Genomic DNA, 19377 nt, shown 5'->3' on the forward strand with positions numbered 1-19377 from the left:
TTACACACACTCTTTACATATTTAATAGATATTCTGACTTCCTTTATATGTATTCATTAGGTTGTTTACATAGCCACACCCCTGGAAGTTCTTCTTTTGTCTTTCCGGGGCGTCTTCATTGTCTTGACCTCAGTTCTTGAGCAGGGACAGCATTGTTGTGTTCCACCTCCCAAAACTGTTATGTTTGTTCTTTATTTTGTCTTGTTCTTTATTTTTATCTTTCTTTAGTTGACATCTTCTTTGTCTGAGTACATCCCTAGCAAATTTTCTAGGACTTCTCTAAGTTCCTTGTTTGGGCATCCTGGGATACTTCGAGTAAAGGTTCTATTTCTTCTATCAGTTACCACAGTTCATTTTCTCAAAACAGTTCTGGCTCAGTTGTTCTCCCTGGATTCAAACCCACCTCTGCCTCCTCTCCTCTCTCTCTTGTAAAAAAATTATACACATGCTTTGGAAAATAAACCATCTAAAATATAAGTATAAAATATTTATCTAGTTCTTTCATAGCATAACAAAAAAGTAAACAATATTTAGTAATTGGTGATGAATTTCCCTTGAGATTGACATGCTTTTTTTTTTTGTTTTGTTTTAAATCCTGGCATTTTGAAACAAAACCAATTATTTTTATGCAGTGAAGAATCATGAGGAAGAAACAGCAACTCTGCATTTTGAAAAAGTCATATTTCACCTGGAAATTCAATTGTAGAGGAAGAGCACACATACAAATCGGAGTCTACCCAAAGTGTTAAAACATTAAAGAGGAACAAATTACTTACATTATCTTCCTCTGTATTATCATTGGCATTATGGTCATCACTATCCTTGAACCCAGGTGGAAGTGGTGGCCCAATGAATTCATCACCTTCATCCTCATCATCACCAGTATCCTCAACTGGACCTTGAGCAGAACTCTGGGATTGCTGGAAGTCCATTCATAGTACAATACATGTGTACAATTTAAAATATATGCAAAATCCATGTTTCTGAGAAAAAATATCTCCTATTATGAATACACTTATGAATACACATTTTGAACACAAGGTGACCCCGAAAATTTGAGAAGCATGGGATGTTCAAGAATTCAGCTCCTTGGAAACTCTGAACCAGTCACAGAGAGGAACATAAATATTGAAAACTAAACTAACATTAAAAACAAAACTGTACCCCAGGCGATGCTGGTTACCAGCAGCTTGTTTTCCTCCCAGACATCTATTTTCTGATCTGTGAAATTCGCTCTCAAAAACTTTCAGGATTGGCAAAATCTTCACCCGTGAAGGTCTGAAATGAGCACGTCAACGTAAAAGCTGCTGGAGCTTTTTTCCTTTGTCTCAGCATTGCAAAATCACAAATGCTTTTCTCACTGGTCAGTAAGCTGTTGAAATATTTAGAGAATTGGAAATATCCTGCTAGGATCAGAATCCACTCTGGGTTTGTGTATGGACAAGATGCCCTGCAACTGCAACATTCACTCCACAAGCCTTCCTTGTGATGGGTACAATGGCCAAAATCCCACCTTGTTGACCAGTTTACAGTGTAACTCTGCAATTTCTGTAGAGTTGGCTTTGTTTGGGTTAAAACAACTGCCTATTTAAATAAAAAGATCATTTACAGTCTGAATGTCAGAGCCAAGAAGCTGTTCATGGGTATCCATAGTTCATTTGATGAACATATCAAAAAACGGGCTGAGTTAAAATAATCATGATTTCTTTAGCTGTAAGAATAGGTGGATAGACTTGAAATGCTGCTTTTTAAAAAACTTTGATGAAATAAAAATTACCATTTTTATTGTTGTCCAGTTGTCTTTGCTGCAAAAGAACAGTTTTGGGGTTTTTTGGGTTGCTTCGATAAACACGTACCAAAAAAAAACCCACCAGAAAATAAAAGAAGGCAAAGCAAATGGAAGCCAAAGCTTGCTGTGGAAGCACTGAATGGGAATACCTTGGGCTTCAGCTCCATCTGGGAATAGCAGCTCCCAGGGATGCTGATTTCCAGCAGAGCCCAATTCTGAGGGACACAGCAGTGTCAGGGGCCAGCTGGGAGCTAAAGCAGGAGCTTTATGGCAAAAGGGAGCTGGGCCAGTGGAAGAGAGCCCTGGGGGTAACTGGAGCCTTGCAGGGCCAAGGTCTTGCCAACTGCCCCCTTGGCAGAGTCTTTCCTGGAGCTGGCAGGAGGAATCCTGTGCTTTGTGCCAGGCGGGGAGGATCAGAGCAGTTACTCCGGACTAAGGGGTGTGGTTTTAACTTCATCTTCACCCTTAACTCTGTCAAACTTACACACTCAATTCCAAAGCCAGTGTGTTCACTGGTGGAGTTCTGTGCCTGGCAAATCCTGCATTAGCAGAGAAGTCTCGTACCCAAAACACAATCTCCTTTCCAGCTGTGCTTTTGGCCCCTTCAGTGTCACAGCACAGCTGGCACTGGATGAGCTGAGCTGAGCTGCTCTGACCAGCCCAGGCTCCGGGCAGGAGAATTCCTCAGCCCACAGTTCCTCCTTCTCAAGCTTCAGCAGCTTTCCTTGGGAGCACAGCCTTTCACAGGTCACAAGAGCAGCTCACTGCTGTCCCCTAGAGTCACCAATTTTACCTCCTTTTTCCTTCCCTCATCTCCAGCTTCCCTTTCTCACACTAAGCAAAGGGTTTGTTCAGTCTTTCCTCAGTAGATGTCTTTGCTGAGGTTTGCTGGGGGTTCTCTGCATTTTTTGGCAGCATCTTTAAACAAACTAGATGCATTATGCCATTTATGACTCCAACAGAGTGAATGTCATGTACCTGAGAAAACAATACTCTTTTTAGAATATCTCTAAATACTTACCTTATTTTTACAGCAAATAGCAGGGAAACGGACACATAACCTGAGTTATTCTAGAAAAACAAACCATTCTGAAAGCTGTTCAAAGCAAGCCCTTGACTCCACTTAAAACAGGGGCAGAACACCACCAGAAAGAGGTGAGAGAAAATGAGAAACATCGTTGCTGTTTGAAGGCAGCAGAATGTGAGCAGTGTGAATTTCCCCCCTGTGTTGCCTAAAATGGTTTGACTCTCACATTTTCAAACATCAGTCACCAGACCACCACAAGAACTGTACCACTGGCAGCTGCTGTCGAGGAGACACATTTTTTATGTGAAGGTTGTGCCACTGCAGGGTATAAAATACCTTTAAAACACCAACTTTGTAAAAAGAGTGCAAAAAAAAAAGGTCTCAGTGGAAATGTATGCACCTGATAATAGCTGTAATATCAATGTTTCTCAGCATTTGAAAATCTAAGAGTTTAAAACCCACCTGATGAGATTTCCAACTGAAATATATAACAAATTATGTTATAGGACAGATGTGTCTTGTGCTGCCTATTTCATTTCTTGAAATATAAAATTGAACTCCTAAGATTCAAAGCATGTGATCAGTCCCAGCAGACAGTTAGGATTTCCTCTAATCATCACCAAATTTCTGCATGTGTCCTGTCAAACCTGACATTCTGCCCCAGGAACCCTCAGTGGCCCTCTCTGCTTGGCTGGGGTTCACTTAATTGCCCCAGTGCTCAAGTCTACCTGTCTTCCTCCAAACAAATCCCATGTGGTGGCTTCCCAGACATCCTCCCTTACACTCCCACCCAAACCTGACTAAAGATTCTGGCACAATTGTGAACATTCAGCTGTTTCTCTCTTGATGTCCATTCTCAGGGACCAGCAGTGCTGAAATTGCCTCTTCAAGCTGAGGGGGAAACAGGAACATGTGGGAGAACATGATAATTCTGGAGGTAACAGCAGTGAAGAGAGAAAGAGGAATAACAAACAAGTGAGAAGAGTGAACAGAGGAGCAAATAAAAGAGAAAAGAGCAGTCTGGTTGGGACTGGGGGTCGTCACTCATGCATGGTGAGTTGAACATTTCCCATTGGCATCTTCAAACACACACATAGGCTGGAAGTGCAGTTTAAAGTGGTTACACTGGTCTGGGAGTATCACTGCAAATTCAAATGTAGGGGTGTTTCCAGTGGTGTTTCCTCAGCAGGCCTCCCTTGGCCACCACATCTGATGCGTTTGTAACTTTGCAAAAGAAGTTGCAGAGAAAGACAAAGCTCAAGTGCATGTGCAGCTGTAATGTACTCACGGGGCAGAGACAGGATCCAAGCAAACAATGAGAGGAGATGCATGTGTTAGAACTTCTGTGTTAGCTGCTCTCTGGACTAGACTGACTTTAGAGGTGACTGCTTTTCTCCTTGCTCAGCATCGGAATAAACGATGCTGCATTTCCTCTGTAACGTCACCAGAATAAATTTTGGCCAGGCTAATGAGTTTTATATTAGTACAAATGACACTACTCCTCACAGAGGACAACTGAGAGAGAGAGAGACCAACCCATCTCAGAGTGAGGGATTCTGCTTTCAAGTCTGCCTGGGGGGAAAAAGACTCTTTCATCGGTGGCTGTGAGCACACGTGGCTGAGAGCGGCTTTTGAACTGCTGGGACAGTCCTGCCTTTCCCCCACTCCCTCCCCAGCTTGCCGTGGGTTTCTTCCCCCACCTGGGGAATTGGGACTTTGTTTTGTTTCTCCTAAAAGTTTTTGATTGCATCATTCATTGTTTATTCAGATTTTGTTAATAAAAAGCTGTTTCTTTTCCTTTTCCACGCTTCCAGCCGAAGTTTCTCAGTTTCTGAGTTGTAATCTTGTTAAATTAAGACAATTTGGGATAGAAATCAGATTAAAGGTAATGAAACACTGTATTAGAATGAACAATTAGAAATTATAGCACAGGTTTCTTCCTGTCCCTGTGCTGTAAGAAACTTGTCTCTCTCTGAAATGCAGAGGATGTGTTGGGATGTCCGAGGTGGAGTCGTGTAACCTCCCCCTCACCACTGCTGACAATGCACCAGGAGAGCAACTTCTCCTTTCAGGATTCTTTGACAGGAGTTCATTTAGTCCTGTTTCCACCCCAAACCTGGGGGTGATGATATTTCTGTGATACTGTCAGGACACGCCTCAGATGATTCACATCACTTCAGATAAGAACCCAGAAAACACGGCTGTGTCACATGGTTAAGAAATGCTGCGCTGCTGGGAACAGCTGGGACCAAAATACCTCCAGAAATAGAAGTAAGCTACTTTATATCAGCTCTTATTTGAATACCATGAAGATCTGATCTCAAATATGAGCACTCATATGCAACACAGTTGCAGATTACAGATCCAGGGTTAAAAGGTCCTCAGGAACTGGAAGCAAGGGAGCATCTAATAAGCATTTCTTTGATCATTATAAAAAGAAGAGAAACTTTCCAGTGTTTTAGGACTATGCACCTATTGTAATTAGTACAGGGCACAGATTATCACCTTTTGTGCAGCCTAGTGGAGCACTTGTTAGTAGTGATCTGAGCATTCTCACCATCACAAGAAGAAAAGAGAGAATGAATATTCTGTTTTTAAAAACCAGGCCTGTTGTAATTACTCAGTGCAATCTCACCAAAAGGACCTCCAGACAGGAAGGTGCCTGAATTGGCTGTACATGACAGATGAAAGTCTCTTGTGTCCCTCTGATAATTTTATGGTTTTGTAGATTCTTTTTCAGGCACAGAAATGCTCATAAGAGGTAGCTGAAAAATGAAGCATTGGAACAATGGCAATGTAATAATTTGCCATCTAAACTTGTCCATTATTTTTTTTTTTAGTTTCACTGAGTGATTCCTTAGCTGAAGGAATTCTGACCATAATTCCATGAGTCCTGAATTCCTCCTGTACAGCTCCAACAGTAACCTTTTATTGCAGTACAAATCAAAGAAATGTACTGGACACTTCAGGTAGTGAGGTAAATACTAGAAGTTTCTCTTAATTGATCATTTTCTTCTTTGGAGGGGTGAACTTGCACAGGGAGTAACCCAGGTCTATGCAGATAACACAGCAATATTTTTATGCTGTACAGAGCCTGTAAATACAAGAACATTTATATATGCAATTCCAAGCACGCAGGGTCCATAGGAGCTGACTGTAGCAGGCAGAACATTCTCACCACTTTGCTGTGCTTCCTTGTTTACTTATTTATATTCAGAGAAAGGAAGTGGTGAGGCTGACTGGCTGCAACTTTTCTGAGAAGAGACCATTTTGTGTCAGAGGAAGCAGCATCTCTCTCTGGAACGTCCCAACAACGGAGCTCTGAAGCAGAAAGGGCAGGTCCTTGGCAGAACCAGCCGGGCAAGGAACTCCTGGACAGGCTGGAAGGGCTCCCACAGAGGGAATCCATGGCTGGTTCATTGACAGCACTGCTATGAACACCCTCTGAGCACCCAGAGGAGGAAAAGCTCACCATGGACCTGCGGAACGTTCCCTACCGCTCGGACGTGGTGACCTGGAACGCCGATGACCTGGCAGAGTATTTTAGGACGGTGAGTTGAACTGGGGTTTTGCCTTCATGGGACCGAGGAGGAAGCTCCTGTGACATTGCCTGGGCCAGATTTGGGTCTTTGACAACGGGCACACCGAAAGCAAAACCGCTGTCAGATAAAAAGCTGAGCCAAACTGGGCAGTGAAATCTATAAATGAAGCTTGAAAGTGCTTTTTAAATTGGGTGTAAGAGAAACTGGTGGCTTTACACTTTGCAGCTACGTTATTGCTTGTTGGTGTAACATTAACAGCTGTGGAAGGCATTCAGGTGTGAAGATTACAAGTTTTCTGTGGCATCATCAATGATTTTCAGAAGAGAGCTTTTTTTCCCCCAAATTGCTCCATGTCACAAATGAGCCTCAATGTCTTTGCTAATCACATCCATGGCTGGACTTGTAAAACCTTGGGACACTTTGGGCTTCATTTTGGGATCACGTGAAGTGTATTTTTTCAGCAGCTCCTATAACTCTATAAGGGGAGTTTTATCTGGGGGAGTTGAGGCAAGTTTGACACTAGAATGCAAAACCGAAGCAGATCAAACACAGAGAAGTAAAACTGCCAGCTACTTACAAACCCCTAATTTTAGCGGGCAGGGGGGTTGGTGGCACAGGAAAGTGAAACCAAAAACTGGAGATGGAACAGATGAGATCATTATCAACAGGTGACTTCAGACAAATACGAAAAACATTGCAACTCTGATGCAGTGAGGGGGGTTATATCCCCATTTCCAAGAAATTAAGAAGGGAAGTGGCTTCCTGAAAGAGCTGATCTTGATATTCTGAACAGAGATAAATGGGTTAACTGTCAGTTCTACCATAAGTGAATGTACGTGGTTACATTTATTGTTTAGTAGCTGTATTTACTGATTGAGATACCCCCCAGGACAGAGATAATCTTGGCATTCCACATTTGGAGAAGTGAATCCGGGCACAAGCTGCTTTAAATCAGCTAAGAAATCTGGGTAAGAAAACAATGTCAGCCTAACTCAGCCTAATTCACCTGTCATAAGTGACCAGATCTCCCCCGATAAACTCATATAATTTCCTTCACACATGTCACTAAAATTTATCAAAGACCAGGATTCAACTCCAAGAGGGAAAAGCATTTTTTTCTCCTTCTCAAATAAGCTAATTGTGGAATAATATTCCCAGGACAATCACCTTCCAATTTTCTGTCACCTGACGTGATTTACTCGTGACACAGGGTACGATTTTCATCAATTCATTGCTGGCTTACTCCTTCACATGAGCAAAATTCAGCCAGCACACACACCAGGAGTTTATGTGACAATACTGTGATGCATTAGGGCATGAATAAAGTCCTCACTGTCTGTTAAATACAAATTCTTCATTCTTATCAATAATAACATCTAATCCATCATTCTAGGTGTGCTAACTTAAAGCCTGTGTTAAATCAAACCACGCATTCAAAAGAGGGAAGAACCAACAAACCCCCAAATTTTCAAATAATTTCCAAAGTCTTTAATTTTTCTTCTTCTTTTTTTTTTTTTTTTTTTTTTTTAGAAAAAGCAAAAATGTTCATATTTGGAATATCCCAAAGGTTATTTTTAATAGCCAAACAGTATTTTCCATCAACTGGTTTAAGAATGAGTTTAGGTCTCAGTCCCAAGTGTTGCAGTTGCTCCCCCTGCACAGACTTGTGCTGACAATGTCATGATAGTGCTTATTGTGTGAAAGAAATAGTGCTTATTGTGTAAAAGAAATTGTGCTTATTGTATGAAAGAAATTACTCACAGGTTTAAGTCCTCAGCCTGCACAAAATCTTAATGTGTATCCTGAAATATTTAGCAGAGTTGGCTCTTAAAAATATTCTCTCTGCTGTCTAGATGTTTTCAGGATCCATTCTCACACCAAGATTACTCCTTAAACAGAAAATTTGCCTCCATAACTTTCACTAACTAAAGTTTCAGGCAGGACAAGGGCCATTCTCCTGCCTCGAAGCCTCCAAAAATCACTTTGTCTGCCTGCTCTTTGGGTTCCTTATCTACTGGAAATGTTTAAAGCTACATCATCAACCTGTACATGACCAGCCCTTGTCCTAAATGTTATTGTAAAACAATATTGTGGAAAAGCTTCCCAAATATTATAAGTAATCTCCAGGATTAACAAGTGGGATTTCCATCTGGAATTGGAGGCCTTTCAATCACAACAGTGAATTCTGTGACTAGGGTCAGGCCTTCAGTATTCCAGGTTTTTGCTGTAATTCTTGTTTTCTGCAACTGCTCATCCCTGTCAGTACCAAAATATCCATTTTCTAAATATCTCTTGGGGCCAGGCTACTGTGAGCTGGTTGGTAAATGTGAGGAATTACATCTTTCTAAATGGATGAAAATCCTCAGGTCCACTGAAGAATCTCTGCCATAAAAATCCATGTTTGTGGAACCAAATGAGCCATTTAGACAGGTCATAACACACAAAAAAGGGTAGCTCGAAGCATCTACTCACAGCCAGCCATATATTTAAGTGTCTCAATTGATACTTACAATTAAGGGTGCAATAATCATCTTTTCTTTGACAGCTAAAGTACAAGGACTGTGAGAAAGTCGTGAGAAAGCACAGCATAAATGGACAAAGGTTTCTGGTAAGTGGACTTATAAAATTCCTTCCTGTAAAATCCCAATCAAGTGACTGTTTTGTCTCCTCCTTATTTTGCATTGGCAGATACAGAGCACTCATCTCCCAGGTGGCTACTGAGGTGGAAATTTGGGAAGTAAATGCTTTTGCTAAAATCAGCCAGACATCTTGCTTTAAATATGGAAAGCTGGGAACCCAGGCATGTTGTTCAATATGCATATTTTTTTAGTATTTTTCGAACTGACGAGTTTTAAAACCACAACCTTGTCTTGAATTCACCTCTTCCTTTATAGGAAGTTCTTATTTTCAAATATTAGCTACAGAAGCCCTACATTTATTAATTGTCCTCTCATACCAAAGAAGACAAAGCCCTGTTCAGAATGACTGGCCTTGCATTGTAATCACTCCTTCATTCCTCTGGAGACAAAATTAGATTTCTTCTGTAGCAATACACAAAATCAGTGAAGTTTAAGAGCATCAAAACCAGTAAGCAAAGACCCAGGGGGTTTAAATCAACGTTGTTCCATTGTGAATCAATGTGTGATTAGAAACTTATCGTTGCCAGTAAAAAAGATGGAAAGGAACAAACTATCCCCCATGCTCCAAAGAGAATTTGTGAAGCTGGTAATGAACTAAACAAAACACTGAATCAACTAAATCCAAAGTTTTCACAAGGCCTGAATGTGCCCTAAAGGTGAAGAAGAGAAGGGGTGACTGTGCAGGAGCATCAGCAAAGCTCTGGAACAGTTGGGAGTGATCCCAATCCCACTGCTGTGTGATGCTTCAAAGGGGAAGAAACACTCTCCCCCTCCCCATCCCAGTTTCTAGAAACATTTTTCTTAGGCTGCCAAGGCTCCTCTGAAGTCCAAGGAATTTTCCAGCTACATGTCTTGATGTTACAGATCTTAGAACAAAACTCCAGCCAATGGTTCTCTGTCTTAAAATTTGCAGTTTTGCCCTGAAACTTTGCAATCCTGCACAATCTTGCCTGATTTCACTGCACAGACATGAAGGGATTCAATATATCTACTTCTGAAGTCACTTAAATATTATGTGAATGGTAATTAATGAGCTCTTATATGTAAGTCTCAGGGTGTTCTGTGGGCAGTTTTGTGATGTGTGCCGTGTGTTTCCTTTTCAGAACATGTCTGAAAACGACATTCAGAAGTTTCCCAAACTCAGAGTGCCGTAAGTAAAGCCAAACCACTTCAATATCTAAAATTATTTTTAGCTGGTTTGCAGTGAAAACTCGTAGGAAATATCAGGCAAATGGTTTGCAAGCTGTTGGTCAGAGACCTGTTTATTGGAGTGTGCTGAGAGAAAAAGCAGAATATTCCAAAATACCAGGAGTGTTGTCATGACTGCTCAAGCATGATGATACCATACAAAAAGGCTGTCTGGGAGATGTTCAAAAGAACCTGTGCATATATTCTTTGACTGAGAACAACACAAAGGTTGAACTTTTCTTGCAAGCATTTCCTTTGAAGTGTGATTTAACTGTTCACTGCTTAACTGTTGACTTGAACTCAAAGGGGAAAAAAAAACAAGTCAGGCCCAGTCCACAAGGGTTGAGGAGTTCAAAGGGTTTTCATCATGTGGTTTTGCTCTAGGTAGGAGTTCAAGATAAATCAGTCTGGAACATGTGATTGGGTGTTAAACAGCTTTCCTTGGCTCCATTAGGCCTTGAGGAAGTTCCTGATTCATATGAGTAGCTCTCAGAATTTCGTGGAGGTTACTAAATGAAGAACAGTAATCTCATTAAGCCAATACTCAGAAACACAGAAATCAGTTTTTTTCTGATATTTCATGGTGAAAAAAAAACGAAGGGGGTTACTTTGCTGTGAGTTCTCTGCTACATATTTAAGCTGGAGGTCAGGAGGTTCCTGACCATGAGACACCTGGAGCTCCTCATGGTCTTCTAAAGAAACAAGGTCAAAAAAAAAAAAAGGGAATTCAAGCTTTTCCAACATAGCTGTTTCTTTGTTGCTCATTTTTGATCAGATAGGCAAGGACTTGAACCTGAGAGCCTCAAACATCACAAGTTTCTTAAAATCAGATCTGTATTTTCACACAATAGATATCCCAATAACGGGGATTGGTGGGGTATGATATGTTAGGAAGGGGGTCCAGATGTAATAAAAAAAAGATACCCTGATGTCTCAGAATTTTTGAACTCACTGTCAATTAAAAGCAACATTTAATAATGTTACTGATACTGAGAGACCAGATTGTGAAAAACTCATTTTACCCTCCTGTAAAGCACATTGCTTGTAATTCTCTGATATTTTGTCCCTCCTAAACAGTCCTTTGGCAAAATTACCTCGTGTTCTTATTGTTTGAGCTTATAATTTTGAGAACTTTTGGTGATTTCCTTTCAAATTCCTGAGTCAAAAGTGGTCAGTGGGTGTTCTAATAAACCCACACACACGAGAGATATTAATGTCATAGGTGAAGACATAAAATGATATCTATCAATGTGGAGTTTCTCCTATCTCCTCATCTGTCCCAACAAGGCTTTGAAAAATTTGATTTTCCCAGTCCATTCTTGTAAAAGAAAATGAGCAGCCTTTTCTAGTCAGGTTTTTGGGGTTTCTGAATGAGAACTTGAAAGAATAAGAGCTTTAAAAGAAGAGTGAAGCTTGGTGCCCAACTTGAGGAACTGAATAAATAAATAAATCATTAAATCTTAATGAAAGCTCTGGAACTAAGGCCCCTGTTCTCAGATTTCTCCACACTTACAAACAAGAAAAAAAAATTCACTAGATTAATTGTGAATATACCTGCAAAAAGGATGGTGTCATGGGGAGACCTCCATGTAAAGCCACTGTTTAAAGCAAGACTTTAGAGCTGTAATAGGGAAGAGAACTGGTTCCCACAAAAAAAAAAAAACCCAAACCAAAACAACAGCAACCAAACCAACAACAGTGACAACAACAACAACAACAGTACCACCAAGAAAAAACAAACAAATGAACAAAAAAATCAATTCAAAAGGGAAAAAAAACAAACCAAGCTGCCAAAACCCAAACCAAAACCCCAGGGTAAAATTCATGGGTAGAAGAACCTGCCATTTATTTTACCATTAATTTAATTACTCCAGAACCTCCCCATTCTCACCCAAACAGAAAGTCCTTGCTGTTGATTTCCACTAAAACATATTCACAGTTTTCTTTTCTGTCATGATACAAACCTCAACTAGGAGGAAGAGTTTTTCTACAAGCTGAAAGAGCATCAGCATATTGTAGTTACAGTGCCTGATATTTAAGAGCAGTGCTGAAATCCGAGCACATTCTGCAAAAAAAGCTTCATTTAAATAGCAAATGTTACACTCCCGGTGCTGGCCAGTGAGGAAATGAATAAAAGGTCCTTGTAGAAGGGGTTGTTCCTGTAGCTTTAGCAGGGTTTGGCTGAGCTGCAGGGCTGAGAACAGAACCCAGTGCTGCAACCACGCAAGGTTTGCAAACCACAGCCTCCCTCTGCACAGACCTCCCGAGCTGGGTGTGTGGTTTCAATAGAAAATTAGGTTTGAGCAAACCTGCTGCTCAGATCCTGACTAGCACTGTGTCATTATTTGGGGAGGATTCTTGTGGCTTTTAAGGAGACAAAGCAGCTAAGAACTGTCATTGCAGAGTATGATAGGTCATTTCCTGAAGCTAATTAAAAAACTCCACAGTCTTCTGTTATTACTAAGAGACTTATTAATTTGGAAGTTAATCTCCACCAGCCCTGTTAGGGGTGCACATCTTCACAAAAGTTTTGGCTTGTTTTTAAAAACCAAATGAAGCAAAGAAAAAGATTTAAGCACTGTTTTGAAAATTAAAACCCTTAAAATGTTTAGAAGTCTCCGTTAAAGGGGCTGAACTCTTCGCAGAAAACTTTGCTAGGAAAATCAGTACTTTGATACCATTCAGTTAAAAGACACAACTGAAGCCTCACAAACAACACACATTGTCCTGAAAGAGTGAGAGGGACATTGGTTAATCTGGGAAAGGATATGGCATATTCTGCACAGAGCAGGCATGGAATATCTTCCCTAAGCTTTAAATGAAACTCAGAGCTAATCATGAGGGTGTTACTAATATTTTGATAATAAATCTAATGAAACAAGAAGCCAATATACAGCTTAAGAGACATATAAAGTTTTCCTGTTGCTCATTAACACTATTGGCAGTCACAGAGGGTCATAAAGGTTTCAACTTGTGGATAACAAATGTGAGTCTTGAAAAAGATTTTAAAGCTCATTCAGAATTCAACAGAATGTGCCTTACTTAATGTGGTCAGAATTAATGAAGAAGCAAAAGCAAAGATCTCATTAAAAATTAAAAATAATTCTGGTGGTTGGTTGATACATGATATAAATGCTGAAGTTGGTCTTTGCCACTCCTATTGTTTCCTGTCTTAGAGGAAAGATTTCCAGGTTTTCAGGAGGTCAAGGCAAGCTGTTGATCCCTTTGACTGTTCTGTGTCAAGCTGCTGGTCAACCTGAGATTTGGAATTTTCAGCCTTGCTCAGAAAGCCACAGGCCATAACACCCAAACTATATCCTATAGCACTCAAAACTGTATCCCATAGCACTCAAAACTATGTCCCACAGCTCTCCTGATAATTTCCAGCGACTGGAAGAGCATCACTGCACTCCTGGCATGTGCCAGCTCAGTCAGTGAGCTGAGCTCTGAGTGGGACACACTCAGAGCCTACAAACAGTGCACAGTCTGAAAGTTGTGCTACTTCCAGAAGAGTCAAAGTACAAACCAAAAAAATTAAGGAATCTGTGCAGCCTTTCTCTTTTTAAATGAGAAAATCTAAGTTTTCTCTTTTTAAATTCCCTCAGCTGGGATGCCAAAGTTTGTTGCAAGGTTTAGAACATAGCTGATAATCAGTTTTAAAGCCAATATGACACGTTGCATCTGCCCAACAGACTCTTCTCAAAAGCCAAGCCAACAACTTTTATCACCAGCTAAGCTCTTGACAGGGCTCAATATGTAACTATGCAACTTCCTGGCCCTGAGGACTTTGTATTCCATTTCTCCTACCCATCTTAAATCCTTTATCCCAACACACGTAGAGTGGACCCTACTCCTGACACCAGGACCTGCAGCTAAGTGCACAAAAGGCATTTTTGGAGGGCAGCTTTGGGGGCTGGCTGTGTGGGTTTCTTTAAGCTTCAACTTCCTGCCAGTTTTAAGTTTAGCAACTGGTGGAGGAGGCAGAAAGAGAAGTCTGAGTAACATTTTCTGCAAGTGCTGCTGCCTTATCCTCTCCCATCATCCACTCCCACAGCTCGGAGAGCACTGTGGTTTTGGTACTTCCTTCCCCCCATGGCGACACACTCAGTGCCCCAACCTCCTGTAATAATGTTACTTGTGAAGTGTCACCCTCCTGAAATTCTCCTCCTTCTAATAACCCCTCTGAGCCATTGCTTTGGAGCATTTCAAATAAGCTTGAAGTTGTATTTTAAGTAGCAAATGATGAATTTTTTTTTAAAACGAGCAGGTTTTTCCTGTCGCCTTTTCCTCAAAAACCAGTGGGTGCAAACCCCCACAGCAGGCAGTCCAGGTTTAGTCCAGAAAGCTTCCAAAGACTCAGCTCTTATTCACATCCAGGGAAGTCTGAACTAAAAGAATTATTATCTCTAAAAGCATTGATCTTCATTTTATTTCTTCAGCTAAAAAAACCCCTAAATATAATGAAAGATCCTTCCTCTACCTCTTCCACAAGACAGAACAAGCCACACACAAGTTCCATAATCCCCTTCTTGACCAAAGCACTGGTGCATACAGAGCACTGCTCAGTCCAGAAGGTTTCCTGATGGCTCCCACAGAATTTATTATTCACACAGCAACTTCCTCACCCCCTGCAGCAGAAGGAAATTCCTGGTGCAGAGCAGAGCTGGTTCCACGGCAAAGAAGAGCAAGAGGAGCCCTGTGTCTATAACCTGGCATTTTTCTTGCTCTGTACAATTTGCTTGGGTAGCAATGTCAGATTTAGACAGTTGTAATCCTTCTGAAATTATTGACACTTGTACTTGTGTGCACTTCAAAAAAGGGGCAAGTGGGACAATATTGGCTTCAAATCAGAAGATTGCAAAGCACTGCCTTAAAAAAACAACCTCAAACTATATTATTCCTCTGTATTTTCATGCTTGTATACTTCAGTACATATCCTCAACTCCTCATCCTCATCTGCCTCCTTTTCAGACCTGAAATGGCTTGGGTTTATTGGCTTGTTTTTAACCTTACATTGCTTGAAAGCTTGTCTGCCTCCTGTCCCAGCCCAGAAGAGCAGTTACACATAAAAGATGCACAAATTAGGTCATTTGGAAAAAAACTAGGGGGACTGTTATTGCTGAGCAGCAGAAAAAGTCAGAAAAGGAGAAGAAAAACAAAATAGAGTGGAAACTGCCTGGCCACAAGCAAATATTTTACAATATTGATATCAAGTTTGATTGACCCAATCTGAGACGCTGGGAAAGAATTCTACATTAAGAAGGAAGTCAGGATTTTACAGAATTCAGAATCTGAGGCAAACAGACATGTTAAGTTCCTGATTTTTTTTTCACACTGCTTTTATTTCCACAATTACTGCCTCTGACAGACCTAAACAACATTTCTAACCAGTTATATGTAAACAATCTGCTTTGGCTGTCATGGGACTTCCTTGGTCAGACATTCCTCAAACAAAGAAATAAGGAGAACTGGGAATCAGAGCATGGCTCATCATAAGCTTTCTTAGAAGCAGAATTATTGTAGAGGAAAACTTCTTTACTGTCCTCTCAGTGGAGATAGTCCTGTGAATGTCAGTAATGACTGTCCTGTACCCTCAGAGACTCTCTCAGGGACTCGTTTAATATCAGAATTCCCAATCCTAGATATCTGGGCTGGCTGGGGGTGCCCTGGAGGGATCCTGGATTAAGTATAACTTGGTTGCAGAGAAGGAACACAAAAAGACTTAGAGAGGACACAGGGTATATTTAATCCCTACTTTTGTAACCCTAAACTCTGTTTCCTGAAGCATTACTTGATTTTTCCACCCAAAATCCAGCAGATGTCGTGGCCATTATTTCAAGCAGTGTTCTAATGCCTGTAACACCCAGAGATTCTGAGGCTTCTTGGCTTTAAGGTTAATTTTTAAACATGGCACAGCAACATGGGCTTTTATCTGGGTAAAAAAAAGTCTAGTTTTCAATTGGATGTGCTGTGGTGCAGCTTTGCAATAAGACAGTAAAGTCAGTGTTCTTACCACATAATAAACAATTTGGTTTTAATTTAGTAAATACTGAGGGAAAGCAGCTGAGAAAATGACTTGGCTGCTTTGACAAGTGAAGGGTTTCGAGGAGTTTTTTTTAAACTGTTTTTGTGTTTCTTTTAAATAGAATCGTAAGTAAATTAAGTCAAGAAATAAACAAAAACGAAGGGAGGCTCTCTTTCCTTTCAAAATGGTAAGTAAAACAATTCGGTTTTCTTTTTCAAAGCTTTCAGATAGATATTTTGTTACCTAAAATAAAGCTCTGTTTAGTTAACATCTGTGAAGAAAAGCCAAACCTGAGCCCATGAACACCTCAGGTGCTTCTGTCCTGTCCAGAACAAGTAACATGCACATTTCACACAATTTTCCACCCCGAGCACATCAATCTTTAGGAAGCCTACAAAGTCCAGGCACATATTATTGCACTAATAAATCATCATTAATGCATTTCACAGACTACACATCATTACGACTTTTAATTCTTAATGACTTGTCACTGAATAGAATATTCCTGCAACAGAAAAGGAGCAAGAATTGCAAGAACATTGCATGAAAAAAGAACAATTTATGTTCCTACACGATGAAAACCCAAGTCCACTCTACATAACATAGTTTTGCATTGTCTGATCACATGATTTTACACCTTTCCATTAACTGGAGTCCAAAACTAGAACTGAAAACCATAAAAACATTTCTCAGTGTTACAAATATTTGTGAACTTGACTTTCAACACCTTGATCTGAATTAGTAAAGAAAGCTTCTATTTTCAGGACTGGGCCCCTGATAAATGTATTTACTGAGTCTCTTTGCTTCAAAGCACTTGACCTCTGACTTGAATTCTTTTCCAGACAGTTTAGTTACAGTAGGTTCCTGTATGTGAAATATGAAATAATGTGGTTTTGGCATTTTGAACAGAGTTTAACTCATCCAGATAAGCTTCATTCTACTGTTGTAGCTAAATATTATAAAAATAAAAGCATCAAATATTCGAGAATTGCAAAGAGAAGGAGTTTACTTTTTTGTGTCTTTGTTGTAGGGCCCAAACACAAAGAAGTCCTGAAAACCCAGGTAAGTGTGTACTGGCAGAGAGCCTCTGACAACAATAAGTGTTAAAAAATTTTAAACAAGAAGTTTTTAAAATATTAAGTTAATACTTTCAGGGCAGAGTCCATCGAGGGGAGTGAGGGTGGGAGCCAAAAATCCAAAACAACAAATAGAAATATGAGAGCATAAAGGAGTTTAAGAAAAAAGTAAGGAGTAGATACAGGAGAACAAGCAAGAAAAAGTGCTTTTAAGAAGAAAAGATGGTGAAGGAAGGCAAGAGCAGAGACATTTACAGGAGAATGCCCAAACTGTCTTTCTTTAATCCAATGCTCAGTTTCAGTGTTTATATATTTCTGTTCCAACACCTCTGCCCCTGCCCTCACTCCCAGCAGGACACGCTGTTAGAGAGGGAAACTGAAATTAAAAATCCTTCTGCTCTGAGAGCTAAAACAGTCTTAAACAGAGGAATAAGAAGTCTGGGCTCATTCTGAAGGCATTCTGCTTCAAATTGTATTTAGAACTGGAAGTGCAGGACAAACTTGAAGTGCCAGCACAGAAATCATCTCCCCAAGGGGGGCTTTGCTCTTGGTTTGCAGTCAGAGTGTCATTCCTGACACCCTCTGTGGCTGCTGGGCTGCCTTTGAAACACCAGCTGGTTCCTGTGACCTTCTACTGAGGTTCAGAGCTCACCTGGGGTTCCTTGTGTCCTTTTTTTGTCGAGTTATTCCATCTTTCTGCACACTGAGAAGTCTGTGGCTCTGCTTCTTTCCGCAGGGTACGCTCAGGATGACGGGGGCTGGTCTTCATTTGTGAGTATTGGCACTGACAAACCCCCCTGGTTCAATGCCTTGTCTGCTCAGCTCCCAGAGAACCCCACCCGAATTTTATTTACCCATTTCAAGCTCTTAAAAGAGGTGGCCAGTAAAAGAAATGCTGCTGTGTTCTTCAGTGGCAAATCCGTGCCATTTTATTCTTTAGAGTTGATCTGCTGATGAATAATTTGTTTTAATCCAAGCAGACTGCAAAAGTTCCTTTTGCCTTTTGGCATTTTGGCAAACATCATTACACCTCAGCTGCTGATGCACAGGCTGGGTTCATGAAGATCTCTAAAGTTAACCAGTGCTAATTTTTTTTAAAAAATGGAGAGACATTTAAAAAAAACAAAACAAACCCAAACCACTTGTTCCTCAGTTCACAGGAGATTTGCTGCTATTTTAGGAGCATGGAAGATAAAAATATTCTACAGAGCACTTGAACTCTGTGCCAATACAGAGGGCTATGGAAATTTCAACCAAGACACCAATGGAGTGTTTTTTTCTGGTGGGCACAGATATGTGCACTGACCACACTGGCACAGTGACCTCACGAGCTCCTGCAAGTCCCATTGAGCTGGTTTGGGTCTGGCCAGTGGAGGACACCAAGATCTAAATCAAAGATCTCATTTTTCCTGAAGCATTTTTAAAAGCTGGCTTGCAGGCTGTAGAATATGTGTTAGTCAGCAAGAATGGACATCAACAGGCATCAGCTGCTGCTCCAGTGTGTTTTTGGGAACACTGGATGGTTTGCTGGAGCCTTGTCCCCAAACAAAGGCGCTGTGCATTTTGGTGAGCTCTCACCTTATCCTGACCCTCCACTGTTCTGCTATAAAATGATACTTGTGTCCTCTCTGAAGCTGTTCAGTGCTCCCTCCATTAATATCAGTGTTGCCTCCTTTCCCCATTTTCTTTCAATGGAATTTTTTCCCTCAAACTCGTTGTAAAACCTTGAGATCCTCCAGGGGGAAAAATACCACGGGGAAAGGCCACAAGGAAACTGCCCTGGAGTGTTCAGTGCTCTGTTGCAGCACCCACTTTTTATGCTCATTTGCCAGGAGGATGAGGATGATGATGACTATGAAAGCCCTGATGAAGACCAGGAGAAGGAAGACGAGGCTGACTATGAATCCCCAACAGAAGAACCTGGAGAGGCAGAACATGACAGTGATGGCTACGAGCCCCCTCCATCCAACAATGATGAAGCCCATCACAATGTCATCTTTCCTGCCAAGTCACTTCCAAGCAACACTGATTATATAGGTAATTACTGAAAATGAAGTGCTGTCCGTGATTTGTAAGTTCTGTTTTCACGCA

General features: G+C 40.8%; 1 protein-coding gene across 1 annotated transcript in view; it reads left to right on the forward strand.

The window, feature by feature from the left end:
- The first annotated feature begins 3738 nt into the window (after window positions 1-3738).
- LCP2 (lymphocyte cytosolic protein 2) overlaps window positions 3739-19377 on the forward strand; it is a 29369-nt gene continuing 13730 nt past the window's right edge. Inside the window, exons 1-8 of the mRNA XM_051793762.1 lie at window positions 3739-3869; window positions 6034-6367; window positions 8904-8966; window positions 10101-10147; window positions 16332-16397; window positions 17241-17272; window positions 18023-18057; window positions 19119-19323. Of these exons, the coding sequence (XP_051649722.1) occupies window positions 6290-6367; window positions 8904-8966; window positions 10101-10147; window positions 16332-16397; window positions 17241-17272; window positions 18023-18057; window positions 19119-19323 (526 nt within the window). The 5' untranslated portion in view covers window positions 3739-3869; window positions 6034-6289. The remainder of the gene's footprint in view (window positions 3870-6033; window positions 6368-8903; window positions 8967-10100; window positions 10148-16331; window positions 16398-17240; window positions 17273-18022; window positions 18058-19118; window positions 19324-19377) is intronic.

The sequence above is a fragment of the Manacus candei genome, unplaced genomic scaffold, assembly GCF_025592945.1.
Source record: "Manacus candei isolate 608988 ecotype Guabito, Panama unplaced genomic scaffold, ASM2559294v1 h1tg000037l, whole genome shotgun sequence".
NCBI lineage: Eukaryota > Metazoa > Chordata > Aves > Passeriformes > Pipridae > Manacus > Manacus candei.